Raw genomic sequence first — 15,437 nt, 5'->3', positions numbered from 1 at the left:
AAGCCATTTTAAAAAGCCCGCGGGGGTGGGGTGGGGTGGTGCTTGTCTTCTCCCCGGACAAAGCAAGGGAAGCTCCGCTGGAGACTGGCAGCTTCTCACGCAGGGGGACGATGGGCCGGCAGAGCCAAACGGCGACGATCCGGCGCCCCCTTGTGGCGATGCCCAGAGGCGGCAGGCGAGGCGCCCTTCGCCAGCGGGGAAACGGCCAGACAGCCGCGCCTTGGGATCAGGGGGCCGCGGCGGAAGAGACGCGGGGGCGAGGGGTGGGGCACCGGCCGCTCACGGAACCTTTTCGCGGGGCTGACCGCGTTGCCACCGCGACCGGAGCGCCATCCTCCGACGGACGCTTCTGCTTCCGGCGGCGGGGCGGGCGCTTCCGCCCAAATCCCCGGTCGAGAGGCGCTTCCCGGCCCCTCCGGAGCTCCGCCGGGTGTAGATGGCGCACCACGCCAAGTTCCTCGCCCGGACGGTGATGGTCCCGGGCAAAGACGTGGAGCTGGCCTACCGCGTCCTCACCAGGTAGGAGCGCCTCTGCGTCCCCTTCGACCGAGGCTTTGGGCGCCCCTCGCAGGAGCCCGCGGGGCAGCGCTCGGGCCACTCGGCGGCCCGGAGGGAGCCCCGCCAGGCAGGCACAGCAGGGCGCGCCCCAGCGCCTCCTGGAAGCGCCTGCGGGCTCTTCAAGGACGGGCGCTTCTTGACACGCGTCGGCTTCCTTTCGGCCCGAGGGGTCAGCAGGGCGGGCGCGGAAGCCCCGGGTTTGGGGCTGCGGCTGGGCGAAGGCTCGGCTCCCTTCAGGACGGCCAGCGGCTGCTCAGCGCCCGTGTCAAGGCGAAGGCTGCGTATCTGCCGCCCAGCCGCCTTGGAAGCGGCGAGTGCGGCGTGGAAGCCGACACGGGTCCCGTCTGAATGGCAGCAGCAGGTTCTCCGCGGACAAGGCTGGGATCTCCCTCTGGTCTCAGCCCCCGCCGCCCTGTCGTCCTCGAGGGGACCCCGGCGACTGCGAGGAAAGCCCTGCCGGTCAGGCGGAAGGAAAACCCATCCCGATCCAAATGGGCGCTGGGATCTTCCCTTTCCCTAGAGACGGTCCCTCCTTGGATTGGATTTATTTCATTTATATGCCGCCCTTTTCCCCGAAGGGGACTCAGGGCGGCTCACAATTCAATTCCTTCCCGTCCTCCTCCTCCTCCTCCACAGAGTCCTGACGGTGGACGGGATCATCGACCACGTGAAGCGCAAGCGCTACTTCGAGAAGCCCTGCCAGAAGAGGCGGCGGGAGGCCTACGAAGCCTGCCGGAGGATCTATAACTCGGAGATGGGCAGAAAGATCAACTTCCTCATGAGGAAAAACCGCGCGGACCCTTGGCTCGGCTGCTGAGCGGACCCTCCTCGCTCGCTCCCTTCTTTCTCCCAAAGGCTCTCAATAAAGTCCGTGTTGTGAAGCCCCCACCGCCTCCTCTCCGCGCCCTTCGGCGCCGCATCCCGAGCGCGCACCGGGGGGGGAGGGAGGGAGGGAGGGGGGAGGTCCGGGCCTGGGGGGGGGGCGGGGAGGCCTCTGCGGGGCGTCCGGGTTCCTGGGGAGGAACAGTAACCGAGGCGGCTGCGGAAGGGAGAGAGCGGCGCTGAAGCTGCAGCCAAGCGTGCCCCCTGCTGTCCGCGGGGCGTCAGCACGCTTGCGACTCAGGTGGTGGCCTCCAGGAAGTCCCGCCCCCGGGCCACAGGGCGAAGTCGCTGGTCAGGCCAGTTTCCGCTTCCGCTCCGCGCGCCGCCAGAGCCGACGTTCCGCCTCCGTCGGCCGCGAGACCCGCGGCCTTCTCCTTCCCAGGCGCGGAGGGAGCCCGCCGGTGAGGAGCCGCCTCGGGCCCCGCTTCCCTGGGCAGGAGGGGAGGAGAGCGCGGGGCGTTGGCCGTTCAGAAGCGGCGGCCCCTGCGAGGGCGGGGAGCGGCGCCGCCAATCCCGGCCTGGGCGAGCGCCCGTGCGGCCATCGGAGCCGGGGCCCTGCGGGACGAGTGGGGCCTCGGGGTGGGTGGGACGCCTCCTCCTTTCCCCCTCGGGCCTTTGCAGCCGCGACCCTCTTTCCCCCGCAGCGCCCGGCGGAGCCTTCCTTCCCAAGATGGCGCTCTCGAAGCGGGAGCTGGACGAGCTGAAGCCGTGGGTGGAGAAGACGGTGAAGCGGGTCCTGGGCTTCTCCGAGCCCACCGTGGTCACCGCCGCCCTGAACTGCGTCGGGAAAGGGATGGACAAGAAGAAGGCGGCTGGTAGGTCTTCTGGGGGGGGGGCTGCCAGGGAAGCCCCAGAGATCGGGGAGGGAGGGGAGGCGGCCGGCCCCCCCTCAAACTCTGCCTCGGCCTGGCTGACCCGGGATGAAGCCGGGTGGTGGGGAGGGCTGGACCCGCTTCCCGTCCCTGGGGCCACCCGCTGAGCTGCCCTGGACACAGGATCAGGTGGTCGGGCTGCCCTTCTTGTCCGAGGGAAAGAAGGGGCGATGGTGGCGAAATAGCTGCCTGGCCTCCTCCTTCCCTCCAGGCAGCTGGGATGAACTCGGGGAAGGAGTCGCTGGTTTCAGAGGGGTTGAGGTGGTGTCTTTTGGGCTGCCTTGCTGCACTACTCTCTCCCCCCCTCCCTCCCTTTCCCAGATCATCTCAAGCCCTTCCTGGACGATTCCACCTTGCGGTTTGTTGATAAGCTTTTTGAAGCCGTTGAGGAAGGGCGAAGCTCTCGACACTCCAAGTCCAACAGTGACCGAAATCGGAAGAGAGAATTAAAGGTGAGCTGAACTCATGCTTGTTTTTGCTATCTTCTTATTTATTTTGGAGGGGGGGGGGAGTTGTCAGGAACTTCATTATATTTTATTCTTCTAGAGGGGAAAAATGTACCCTTTGGGTCTGTTTTCTTGGTCTTCTTGAGCCATGACCGCTCTGTCCCTTAATTCTGCAACCAGAAACCACCAGACCTCGTATAGTGGTGGTGATGAGAGCAGCTATGAAGTATCCTTGTTGTTGCTGCTGTTATATGAAATTAATTTGGACTGAAAACTGACCTTAGCTTGAGAACGCCAATAATGTAGGCCGTGGATTAAAGCACATAAACCCCACAGGAAAATGGCATTGTCTTGGTGCATGGGAGAGATGTACAGAAAGCTGGCAAATGCATAAGCTCTTCTGGGCTGACTGCTGATTTTATTGGCCCCAAATCATTGCACATGATCACAGGGATTGGAAAGAGATCTGCTGGGGAAGGCATTATTTGTAAAGGATGTCCCAGGGAATTATATAGGTAGATCGGTAAGGCAGTATTTGGGGGGGGGGGAGCTCCCATCACCCGCAGCTGGCATAGCCAATGGTCAAGCATGGGGTGGATAGTTCCTCAAAACATCTGCATTGGATAGAGTCATATTCTGCCCCTTCAACATAATTTTGGGTACTGTGGTTTTATGGTTGCTTTGAATTGAATTACAGGCCCAGATGAAGCGGAAGCTGGGCATTTGTGCTTTGCTCTGTAAGGAACACGGTTATTCGGATCAGACTGAAGGTGCCCTTGGTTGATATTCTCCTGTGGTGACCAGCCAGGTCTTTCCCTTAGCATAGCAGGAGAACCTCTTTGGCTCTACCTCTGCAACCAAAACTGCACGGTAGACGGTCCCAGAAGGAATCGGTGCTCTTCCAGAAAATTGTGAAATCCTTTGCTTACGGCTTCTAATACATTTACTGTCACACATCTTGTCATGGCTAATTCGGGGGTCTTGCCTCGTAGATTGGAGAAGCCCCTTCTACAGTCTGTCTTGAACTTTTGGATTGGGGTGGCACAGGGAATTAGCTGCAAGAGGATCTTTCTTGGAAGCAGCCAGTAGCCTGAGATTTATATCCAGTCTTTCTCTGTTTTTTCCTTCCCTAGTTCCACATTGTGGAACTTCTTCCTAGTTGTTATATTAACTGGTTTTGCATAGATGGGTTAATATCCTTTAGCACCTCTGGATGTCGTCTTTTCTCCTCCTCTGCTTTTTCTTGAGGTCATGTAGAAGCTGTAGTAATTTACAGGATGTATTATCTTCCAATCCCCAAAGACTGGGCTTTGAAATCAAAAAATGGCCTAGTTTTCTGATAGTTGGAGCCATTGTCCGGTGCTGGTCAGTCATTTGCCTTTCACAAGCAGCAGTGGTGCTTTAGACTCTCTTCCTTCCACACTTTCTCCTGTGCCGAGCTGCTCCTTTTTTCTTTATAATTGCGTTTCTGAGTACCTGGAAATTAAATAGGACCCTAGGTATAGAGTGGGGAATTCCTTTTCCTGCCCATCATTCATTCCAAATGCAAAGTCTTTCTAATCAGAGGGTAGCAAACGGCTCAAAAAGTCTCCCTACTCCTGGGGAACCCAGCCAGCCAGTTGCTTCGTTTTGAGTTGTTGCTCCAAAGATCTGCAAGTGGGATCCAAGGGCCAATAGAATTGGGGAATTCGGGTGGGCAGGGCCAACTTACTTACTGAATGAACCCCATGATTCATTCTTGGTCGGCATCTCTTCCTCCAGAAACTGCCCCACTGGTTTTTAAGAAATTCTCTCCTGTTTCATTTTCTTGCCAAGAGATTCGCTCTTGCCTCCCCCCACCCCTCCCAAGTTCAGCAATTGAGAAAGAAAAGAAAAAGCTCTTCATTGGAACTCTTGTTAAACAACAGAAGAGGGGGCTATTTTGTACTCATCTCCATTGACCTGGAAAACCAGACCCGTTTCTTTAAATCACTGGCATCTAAAGCAAAGGCATCGGAGACTTCCCCCGTACATAAACTTCGGTTGCAAGACTAGTTTTTGTCACGCCCTCCAGGTTGCTGTTCTCTTCTGAAAGGAGGAATCTGCATCTTTTCCCAGGAGCCCCCAGAGTGAGAGCAGTTGCCTTTCTTCCGTTCCTTTGAACTGGGCTTCTCTTGCAGGGACCTATCACGCTGCGGGGGGCATTCAGGGACTAAACTGCGGGGGTCTACACTCTTCATACTATGGGCAAGCCCTTTTCTCTTGAACTTGTAGGTGTGTCACGATGTGCCCTGATTTTGGACAAGGAACCGTCCCTGTAAAGTATGACCCAAAATAGCGAAGAAGGAGGTTCAGCTGTCGCTTGCAGATGGTTTGTATGCCTACGTTTTGATTCTCTTTGGGAGGAAGTAGCAGCCGTATGGCATGACTGGGCATTCCTCTCTCTGGCCTCTCCCTCTGGTCTCTTTCCACGTGGTGGAGAAGGAGGCGGCATCCTTTAGCTTCACCAGGGAAGATTTCTGCCCTTTCGTCCTTTTGTTTTGCCTGCAAGAGATACGCTGATTGGCATAAAGCTTACCTCTTCCCCACAGTGTTTCTACTGCAGATAAAATCCCTCTGCAAGAATTAGCCCGATTCTGCTTCAGCTTCTCAGTAGTACGTTTTGGGAGACCACTTTTTCTGCATATTTATACTGGGTCCCAGTGCACTTTGACGGATCATGGGATAAAAATTATTTTGAGGATTAAAGATGAAAGGTGCTCTCTAAAAAGAATTTCTGCATTTAACACAATGTACCTTTCTTGGGAGGGGTATCTTTCTGATCTTGTACATGCGGGAATCCTCTTGTTCTCCCGTCAATCCCAGAATCCCTTCCCGTTGTCTGTGCTGCTGATGCGAGTCCATTTGGGGAGGGGGCTCCTTTCCACGAAAGAGACACATCTGTGCACTCTTCTATTTTGGATGATCGGTTCTGAAGCTGAAAGGCTGTGAATGGAGTGTTGGGCCCATCCTGCCCCTTGCAGGAGGACTAATCTTTTGTGCTAAAGGATTGACACGTCTTGCAAATTTGAGGCTCTTCATTCTAGACTAAGCTTAAACCCATCATGGAATAGTTTATGTTTCCTTTTCATCGAGAGAGGTAGGACAGACTCAGGTGGGCAACCTCTTTCCTGCATCTCTGACTGGGGAGGAACTGCTTTCCTCGTAATGTTTTACTTCTGTAAAATAAAAAGGATATAATAGTTCACTTTAAGATACTGTTTAAGTACCACGTTTCATTTGCTTTCTAATCTTCAGAGCAGCCTTCCCCAACTGCCGGGCCTGCTGTGCGATGCAACCATTAACTGGGCTACAGAGGGTTGGGATAACGCCAGAAAGACCCGGTGAAACTGCCCATTTAGCCCCCCATTTTAGGGGGTTGCTTTCTCACTGTGTCGGGGCAGGAATGGCGGATGTGGGGAGAGTCACATCCAGTCGCATGGAAGGGACGCAGGTTGGGTTCAGAGAATTTAAAATGTTTCCTTGGACACATTACTTCAATTTCCTTCATTGCACTGCAACTTCACGTGGCAAAGAGCAGCCCAAAACCTCTTCTGCGCTCTTCTGCACATGCGAATATCATCCCCTCGGTGGCTCGGAGGTGCGCCTCTCTTTGGAGCGTGTGGGGGTGTGGACCTCTTTCCCTCCTCAGCTGAAGGGAACTCCCCGCTTCCCTCGAGGAGATGTCCGGTGTTTCCAGTAGCAGGCTGACGACTTCTACTTTCTTGGAAATGTTGCCTGGGTTTATATTTTTGGAATTTGACTTGGAGGCTATTCCAGTAAAGATCCTTTGCTCTGTTCCGCTTACCAGGATGTGTTTGGGGATGACTCAGAGATTTCTAAGGAGTCCTCCGGAGTCAAGAAACGGCGGATCCCCCGCTTTGAGGAGGTGGAGGAAGAGCCCGAGGTCATCCCCGGCCCACCCACCGAAAGCCCAGGGATGCTGACCAAGCTTCAGGTTTGCTGCCCTTGCCTGTCCGGAAGACGCTCGGGCTGTCTGTCGGGGGGGGGGGGGGGGCTGCCTTGGCGTGATCTGCGCTTGAGTAACAGGGTCGTTGATCTCCTGGCTCCTCCTCCTCCTAAGAGCAAGAGGAGGGAATAACGTGAAACAGCAATAATAAAAAGAACCAACAGGCATAATTGCTGTAGATGGGTGGGATTCAGAGTCTGGTGCAGAAGAGCCAAGGGTGACTGTGGAATGAAAAAGAAACTTTGTGCGGAAGAGGAAATTGTGTGGCTTCTTTTCCCTTCCTTCAGATCAAGCAAATGATGGAGGCAGCAACACGGCAGATTGAGGAGAGGAAGAAACAGCTGAGTTTCATCAGCTCCCCGGCTCCTCAGGTATCTTTCCTTCCCTTCCTTCCTTCCTTCCTTCCTTCCTTCCTTCCTTCCTTCCTTTCTCTCTTTCTCTCTTTCTCTCTTTCTTTCTTTCTCTTTCTCTCTTTCTTTCTTTCTCTCTTTCTTTCTTTCTTTCTTTCTCTCTCTCTTTCTCTCTCTTTCTTTCTTTCTTTCTTTCTTTCTTTCTTTCTTTCTTTCTTTCTTTCTTTCTTTCTTTCTTTCTTCCTTCCTTCCTTCCTTCCTTCCTTCCTTCCTTCCTTCCTTCCTCTCTTTCTCTCTCTTTCTTTCTTTCTTTCTTTCTTTCTTTCTTTCTTTCTTTCTTTCTTTCTTTCTTTCTTTCTCTGCCTCTAACCTTAACGCATAAGCAGTTCCGTAAACCAAATGAAACTTTCCTTGGCCTCAGCCTAAAGCTCCGTCAACCACCCCGCCTGAGCGCCTGCCGATTGGGAACACCATCCAGCCCTCGCAGGCAGCCACTTTCATGAATGACGCCATTGAGAAGGCCCGGAAAGCAGCAGAATTGCAAGCCCGGATCCAGGCTCAGCTGGCCCTGAAACCAGGACTGATCGGGAACACCAACATGGTGGGACTGGCCAACCTGCACGCCATGGGCATCACCCCCCCGTGAGTATCGGCACAGGCTGCCGAGCGTCTGAAATGGGGGCCTGTTGGGGGGAGCTGACAAGACTCAACTGAACGATTTCTTCTCATAGGGCAGAAATACGCCACATGGGCAGCAACGTCCAATCCCCGTATACACGGTAAGTGAGCGAGGGCCCTCCGTCCTCAGCAAGCGTGCTGTGAGAAACACGCAGGCCGCCTGCCCTGGTCAGGCCCTTCTGGGGGTGGGTGGGGCTGCACTTCCTGTGGCTCCCAGCCACTACTTCCCCTGGGGGGTGTACTAGAGCGAGCCTGGGGGGGGGGGTAGAAGGGGCTTCCCCGCTGCCTCAGAGGGTGTGAGATTTGGGCTGGTCGTGGAGCCGCATAGATAGGCCGTTTCTGAACAGTTGGGTCCTGTTCCTGAGTACGGAGGCTCTTGAGCTGCCCAAGCGCAGCGAGCTCGGGTCTCTCCAGGAGAACTGCATGTAACCCAAGCTGTGCTGGGGGGATGTCTTGGCCCAGGAAGGTGGAGCTGAAAGACCAGAGCAAACCAACGCCGCTGATTCTAGACGAGCAAGGCCGCACGGTGGATGCCACCGGTAAGGAGGTGGAGCTGACCCACCGCATGCCGACTCTAAAGGCCAACATCCGGGCCGTGAAGAGGGAGCAGTTCAAGCAGCAGCTGAAGGAGAAGCCCTCGGAGGACATGGAGTCCAACACTTATTTTGACGCCCGGGTCTCGGCTGCCCCAGCTCAGCGGCCAAAGAGGACTTTCAGGTTTCATGACAAGGGAAAGTTTGAAAAAATAGCCCAACGGCTGCGGACGAAGGTAGGGCACTACGGGGGCCGCTAAGGGAGGGAGGGAGGGAGGGGATCCTCCTTCAGTTGCCCGAGGAATAAACTGGCAGGCAGGGAGAGATGGCAGGGAAGCACCCACCCACCCTTGGGGAATTGCGTTTCTGGCACACCTTGAAAATGTCTCTTTGGTCCACAGGCTCAGTTAGAGAAACTCCAGGCAGAGATCTCACAAGCTGCCAAGAAGACGGGAATTCACACCTCGACCAAATTGGCCCTCATCACCCCCAAAAAGGAGGTGAAAGAGGGGGACATTCCTGAGGTGGAGTGGTGGGACTCCTACATCATCCCCAACGGCATGGACATGTAAGTGGCTGAGAGGCGCTTGTGGGGAGGTGAAGATGATGATCCGGAAGGGGACCGGTTGGATGGATCTCTTTTCCTTTCCAGAAAAGCCACCGATCTGCTTAAGCGGGAGGACTATTTTGGCATCACGAACTTGGTGGAGCATCCGGCTCAGCTCAGCCCTCCAGGTAACCGCCCAATTCCCTCTCTGAGGGAGGCAGAGGCAGGACCCCTCCTCGAAACGGCCCCCTCCCCACCTGCTAGCTCTATCCATTTGGGGGGGGGAGGGCGGTGGGCTCCCCCAGAGGGTCAGCAGGATCACCCCCCCCTCTCCAATTCCTTGACTGTCTCGGGAGGGAAAGGAATAACATGTCTGACTCTGCAGTGGACAGTGACCTGCCGGTGACCCTTGGGGTTTACCTGACCAAAAAAGAGCAGAAGAAGCTTCGCCGCCAGACCCGACGGGAAGCCCAGAAGGAGCTGCAGGAGAAAGTGCGGCTCGGCCTGATGCCCCCTCCGGAGCCGAAAGGTAGCGCGGCCTCTTAGGAGCAGAGCCTGAGGGAGGAGGGGGAGCCTCTTGAGGGACGCCAGCCAGGACCCCGGTTGCCTTTTCTCTCTCTCTGCAGTCAGAATCTCCAACCTGATGCGAGTTTTGGGGACAGAAGCTGTCCAAGACCCAACCAAAGTAGAAGCCCATGTCCGGGCGCAGATGGCAAAGAGGCAGAAGTACGGCTGATGTCCTCTTCCCCCCCCTCCCTCCCTCCCTCCCTCCCAGCGGCTGAGGATTCTGGGGGAGGATCTGACTGGGAAGCGGATGAGGGGGCAAAACATTCGACCCCTTTGACCATCTTCCGTTAACAATCTGAGACTTTGAGCCCAGTTGCTGGAAAGGGAGGTTATAAATATGCAATGCAATTAAAGTGGGAACTGAACTGAAAGATGGGTGGGTGGGTGGGTGGGGATGCAAATACAGAAAAGGCCCCTCCCTGTTCCTGCTGCAGACGTCCTGGCGGGGGGAGGGCAACCCGGGGAGGAGCCTCTGGAAGCTGCCCGTTCGCTGTGGCACCCCAGCAGAGTGCTTAGACTGCGTTGTTGTGCTTGCAGAGCTCACGAGGAGGCAAATGCTGCACGAAAGCTGACGGTGGAACAGAGGAAAGCAAAGAAGGTGAAAAAGCTGAAGGAAGACATTTCGCAGGGCGTCCACATAGCCGTTTACAGGTGAGCGCCTTTCCTTCCCAAAGTGAGGGCAATTCCCTGCTCTCCCGCAGCCGCCTCTTCCCTGATCCGTTCCTTTCTTTTGCCCACAGAGTCCGGAATCTAGGTAACCCAGCAAAGAAATTCAAAATTGAAGCTAACGCCAGCCAATTGTACTTAACCGGAGTTGTGGTTCTACACAAAGATGTCAATGTGGTGGTGGTAGAAGGAGGTAAGCCGAGCAGGCCGTATAACGTATCTGCATATTTCTAGGAGCTGAAACTTCCAGCAGGCCCAGGCAGTGTGTGGACCCTGCCCTGTTCTGGAAGGAGGAGGAGAAGGGGGAAGAGGGAGGGGTGGGGGTTCAGGGTTAGGAATTAACCTGGATTAAGGCAATGATGTGTCTTGGGGTTTTTTTTTTGGTGGGTGGGGGGGAAAGGATGCAGAACATAGAAAGGAAGGTTCTGTCCATCTGCAGACAGGCAGTCGGCAGGAAAAAAAATAGCGTCACTTTGCGGAACTTGGCGTTAACAAAGAAAACTGGTTTCAGGCCAAGTCTTTGGAAACACACGCTTCATGCATCGCTCCAAAATAAAGTTTTGAAAAGCAGCACAAGGAATTGGTCTCTCTGGTCTGTCGGCCTCAGTGTACGGTTGTGACCAAGAGGGGAGCACCCGACACGGGTGCTTCCTTAAGGATCAGGAGTCCAATCCTCCTCCCAGTCGTGGTGTTCATGAAGTGGGGCTTCACCACTTGTTGCGATGCTGCCTGTCAATTTTTCCTTTTCTGCCTTCTTTCAAAGGTCCCAAAGCACAGAAGAAATTTAAGCGGCTCATGTTACATCGAATAAAATGGGACGAGCAGACGTCAAACACAAAAGGAGACGGTGAGGCACTTCTGCTCCGGGCCCAGCCTGGAAATGCTTATGGAGATTAAGGAAATAAAAGCGATTGACCGAGGGCTGCCAAAATGCCGAAACTTTAAAATAAACAACTCTGCAAGGTGATGCGCTCAGAGCACATCTTGCAAGCTCCGGCAAGGGCCCCAGTGGGACAGTAGAGGAGGAGGAGGAGGAGGAGGAGGAGGAGGAAAAGGCAAGGTCGTGGGTTCATCCGCAGAACCGATTGCAGAAATAGCGTCCCTAAGGAAACCGGAGGCAGAATGCTCCCACTGCCAGCATCGTCTTCCGAAGCGGAGGAAAAGACAGAAAGGGGGTTTCAAGTGAAACTCTGAGCCCCTGCGCCCAGCTCCCTCCCAAAGGTCCTGGAGAAGCAGCGAAGTTCTCCGGAACACACCGAAGATAGAACTTTTGAGTGGCTGTTTTTAGGTTTCAAAGAAAAAGAGAATCCTATAATGACGATTGCTGTTCTATCAGCTGTTGTGGTGTTGTATTGAATAGATTCGTATATAAATCTATTTCACCATTAGTCTCTTGGCTTTCCTAAGAAGAAAGTTGACTTACGGCAGTTTTAAAGTAATGAAATAACAGGAAGGGGCAGCTGTCCTTTACACGGAGCTGGTTCAAAAATCGAAAGACTAAACAGAAGTTGGGGCAACTGAAGGGAAACTTTGATGACTTTGGGAACTTTGGGTCTTTTACTGTCACCAAAGGTTCACTTCTTCCCACCAGCTACTGAGCTCACAAAGGTCTGTACACCCTCCGCCTTCTCTAAAGAAACTGTAGAATTCTCACCTTCTGTTTGAACGAAGGATGCTTCCGATCTGACTGATTTTGAATATACTTTTTAAAAAAAAATATTTTAATTCATCATCTTTCATTAAACAGTATGTAGTCCGGGTATATATATTTTGTGGAAATATTTTATACAATAACAATTAAAATTAACAGCCATATTTATTTTATCTATTCTTAACTTAATATATACCATACCTAATACTATAGCAATCCTCTTCTTTGTTAAAACATTTTTTCCTATTTCACTCCTCTCCTTTTTTTCACTTTTCATATTTATTCTCTAACCATTGATTAAATAATTCCCATATATTATAATGATCAGATTGTTCCTTTTTAATTTCAAGCGTTAACCTATTCATTTCTGCACATTCTAATATTTTCCTAGTCACATTTTCATCCGTAGGAATATCATCTTTTTCCCAATTTTGTTCAAATACTTCCCTCTTTCTTACACTTTTAAAATATACCTCCAAGCAATTTGTAAAACGCAGTATGTATTTTGAATATACTTCTGAATAGACAAATCCATCTTCAGTTATTTCCCCATTCTTACACCCTAAGCAGTTTCTTTTTCTTGCAGACGACGACGAATCTGATGAGGAATCTATGAAAAAAACCAACAAATGTTCCCTGGTTTGGGAGGTGAGTAATATTTACGGCCCAACCGAGGAATCCGGCGATTCTCGGTCGTACCAAGAAAGTCCTGCCTTTTATCATGCCCCTTTAGTGGCAGGACTGAGAATCACCTGCAGGATCCCAACCGAGGGTGCTTTGTGTAGGATCGGTCCTTCAGAACCCGCCTTCTCTTTGGTTCCTGGCATCTCCCGAGCTGCGACTCGTAAACCACGGTTTACGGTTTTAGCACGTTGTGCTCAGCCAATCTCTCAGGGCTTCACCAGGAAGCCACGGGAGAGGAAAATGGGATTTAGTGCCTTAGGCGAGCCTCCAGTCGATGGATTGCTTAGAGGGTCCGCATTGCTCAGACTCTCTCCTCTCCTGCCCTCTCTTTGTCCTTTTAGGGCACGGCAAAGGAGCGGAGCTTTGGCGAGATGAAATTCAAGCAGTGTCCTACGGAAAACATGGCACGGGAGCATTTTAAGAAACACGGCACTGAGCATTACTGGGACCTGGCTCTGAGCGAGTCGGTCCTAGAACCCACAGACTGATGGCCTTTTCCGGAGCCCCTTCTCATATTTCTGGTGCGTGAGACCTAAAGAGCAAGAACCGAGCAGGGACGTGAGACTCTGAACCCCACAAATTCCTCACAGTAAGATGCGTACAATTAAAGGAAATATTTTTCAGATCCAAACAACAGAGGTTTTCATTTTAATTTTTGGCTTTGGACCAAAAACGCTCGACGCACACTCTCCAAACGCTTCTGCCATGCTGTCCGGAAGAACTCAAGCTGAAACTTTAAAAGCAACGGAAGCCATCTATCAGCCAGGTCTTCTCTTCCAAAGCCTTCCAACTTTAAAACAATACGGCCCTCGTCTTTATTTTGTTTCTTCCCAGTTCTGTAGGTTTGTTTGATCATTAGTCAGCGAGCAAAGATACCCCCTAGAAAAGGGGAGAGGGGGAAAATAACAGCACCGAGTCACAGACTCTCGAGCACAGGAGGCCGTAGTTCCGACCCCTGGGGAGAACGTACAGCAGGTTAGGAGCTGGGGAATTAGCCCACATCCTGCATTTGCATAATAAAATTGTTTTTTATGAGATCTTGGAAAAAACCTGCCCCTTTCCTTGTCTGGTGTATGCGGCAGCCTGCTGGCTGTTAAGCGGTTAGCCGTTAACCAGGGTAGCAATTCAGCATCCAAGGATGGACGTAAATCGGGTGGGGGTGGGGCGTGCACAGTATAAGAATGCTCAGCGGCAGATGTTTCCTTTACCGACATGACAGCATTTCAAAAGCCGATTCATTCGCATCTTTTCGTAGAGACTTGTGAAAGCCAAGCCTTCCTCCTCCTTATCGAGGGTCCATCTCGGAGAGACCCCGCACTAGCAGGTCACGTCAGCTATTTGCAAACGGCAATGGTAGCAGTTGCAAAACTTACAATAGCTCACGGCACTTTCTAACAGCCAGCTTCCAAAAACACTCAGATCAGATCAGGCCAGCATCTAACAACCAGAGAGCTAACAGTCATTCTGGCTCCTTCTTACGGCCGATTGAGGAAACAGCAACCAATCACATTTTACAGTATGATTTAAAGAAACAGGTATAGCATTGTTACACGATTTTACATATTGCCAACCCAACCGTTAGATTATATTCCTAACACCTTTGCCCTTGCGGCTTCATTCCCATTTCCCCCTGGAGGAAAAGAAAGGATCTCCTCCTCACACACACATGGAATGGAGGGGAGGTGGGGCCAGAATTGTGCGCGTGTGACCTCCCCTCCCCCGGCTCCTTTTTTGTATCTCGGTGAGCAGAATTAAGCATGATATTACAGGTGGGTTCTAAGCAGGCCCAACCAATAGTCCACCGAGAAGAAGCAGGCTGGCACCTCCAGGCAGGGACGCCCAAAGGGGCTCCTGTCACACCGAGAACAGGAGGAGTTTGCACGGGCAGAGCGGGGAGAGAAGCTAGCGAGGAAGAGGAGGCTGTGCACAACCTCGCCCTTGACGGGAGGCTTCCCAATGGCCACCTGTTAGCAATCTGCAGGTAGGGCGGGGCCTGGAGGGGCGGAGCAGGGTAAGGAACCTCTGGATGAGATCAGCTGCAAGGTAGATGGGCGGGGCAGGGAGCCACACGACGCTTTTTACGGGTTTAAGCGTGCAATTCCATAAAAGCTCCCGTTCACCTCAAAATATTGGCAATTTCTTAACAAGGTTAGTTAGAATAAAAAGTAATTCTTCAGTAAAGTCAGTGCCGTGTGTCAGCTAAGTCAACAGAAGCAAAATAACCGGTTTTATGCTTTTGTCAGCTTGAAAACCGCAAGTAGGAAAAGCGGCTAAGAATTTAGGTCAGCTGAAGGTTCACCACCACCTTTTTTCAGCCCAGCGTTTTGAGGCCGATTCCTGCAAACTAATTCTAGCCAGAATTTGCCTTCTGGCCGCAGCCGCTAATAAACGTGCAGCCGCCTCTTTTTAAGACCTTTGCGCCAAAAACTTTAGTTTCTACAGCTCCCTTCCTCAACCCAAGCGGCCCCGGCTCGGGAATCCTTAACCAATCGAAGGAGCGTATGAATCGATATGAATCAATATTTGCTTCCGCTTATATTATTGTATACTGTCAGAAATTGTTTTCTAGCCTATCAAAATGTAACCTTAATACCGGACTGCAAACGTTATCTCACCGCTGCGTCTCGCTTCTATTCTTGGCTTTAAAGCTTGGCACATTTTTCAAAGCTAGTAGAAGAAATTATTAGACGGGTACACGAGGCCCCGTAGATAAAGGAACCAAGCTAGAAGAAGAAATTGTCACACGGGAATAGCAGGCTGCATAGATAAACTGCCTCCCAAAGTAGGGAGTTTTCCCGGTTCACAAATCCTTAAAGGATTATGCCGAAAAAGAACTCGGCAAAGGGGGGCAGCCACCCCCTACACGAGACTATAGGAATACTCCACAGATAAGGTAGACAGAGACAGGAGCTCGAACAAAAGAACGTTTTAAAGATCACGTCGGTAACGAATCTTTGTCTCCGATCGGATAAACTTTGTTTCTCTCTCCCTAAAATGTATATAATACTCTGAGCC

The 15,437-nt window shown here is 52.4% G+C and overlaps 2 protein-coding genes across 3 annotated transcripts; both read left to right on the top strand.

Annotated features, from left to right (window-relative positions):
* Positions 1–356: 356 nt before the first annotated feature.
* MRPS21 (mitochondrial ribosomal protein S21) lies at positions 357–1,442 on the top strand. The gene is made up of 2 exons (XM_014055416.2): positions 357–519; positions 1,195–1,442. The coding sequence occupies exons 1-2, from the start codon at positions 437–439 to the stop codon at positions 1,373–1,375; spliced, it is 264 nt and encodes an 87-aa protein (XP_013910891.2). The 5' UTR covers positions 357–436; the 3' UTR covers positions 1,376–1,442.
* A 255-nt stretch (positions 1,443–1,697) lies between these two features.
* Positions 1,698–13,056, top strand: PRPF3 (pre-mRNA processing factor 3). 2 transcript variants are annotated; one of them, XM_087704956.1, is made up of 17 exons: positions 1,698–1,841; positions 2,085–2,255; positions 2,634–2,764; positions 6,588–6,734; positions 7,034–7,117; positions 7,518–7,738; positions 7,828–7,875; positions 8,237–8,543; positions 8,709–8,875; positions 8,960–9,042; positions 9,240–9,383; positions 9,481–9,580; positions 9,959–10,072; positions 10,162–10,280; positions 10,851–10,934; positions 12,325–12,386; positions 12,764–13,056. In XM_087704956.1, exons 2-17 carry the CDS (start codon positions 2,111–2,113, stop codon positions 12,908–12,910), a joined length of 2,103 nt encoding a protein of 700 aa, XP_087561082.1. In that variant the 5' UTR covers positions 1,698–1,841; positions 2,085–2,110; the 3' UTR covers positions 12,911–13,056. The 2 variants fall into 2 exon arrangements, with proteins under 2 accessions (XP_087561082.1, XP_087561083.1); XM_087704957.1 differs by lacking the exons at positions 1,698–1,841; positions 2,085–2,255; positions 2,634–2,764 and adding an exon at positions 5,015–5,108.
* Positions 13,057–15,437: the final 2,381 nt, after the last annotated feature.

The sequence above is a fragment of the Thamnophis sirtalis genome, unplaced genomic scaffold (genome assembly GCF_051295495.1).
Source record: "Thamnophis sirtalis isolate CommonGarterSnake01/CBP01778 unplaced genomic scaffold, rThaSir2_p1.2 scaffold_2, whole genome shotgun sequence".
In the NCBI taxonomy this organism is placed as follows: Eukaryota; Metazoa; Chordata; class Lepidosauria; order Squamata; family Natricidae; genus Thamnophis; species Thamnophis sirtalis.
This window is presented reverse-complemented; position numbering and strand designations above follow the sequence as displayed.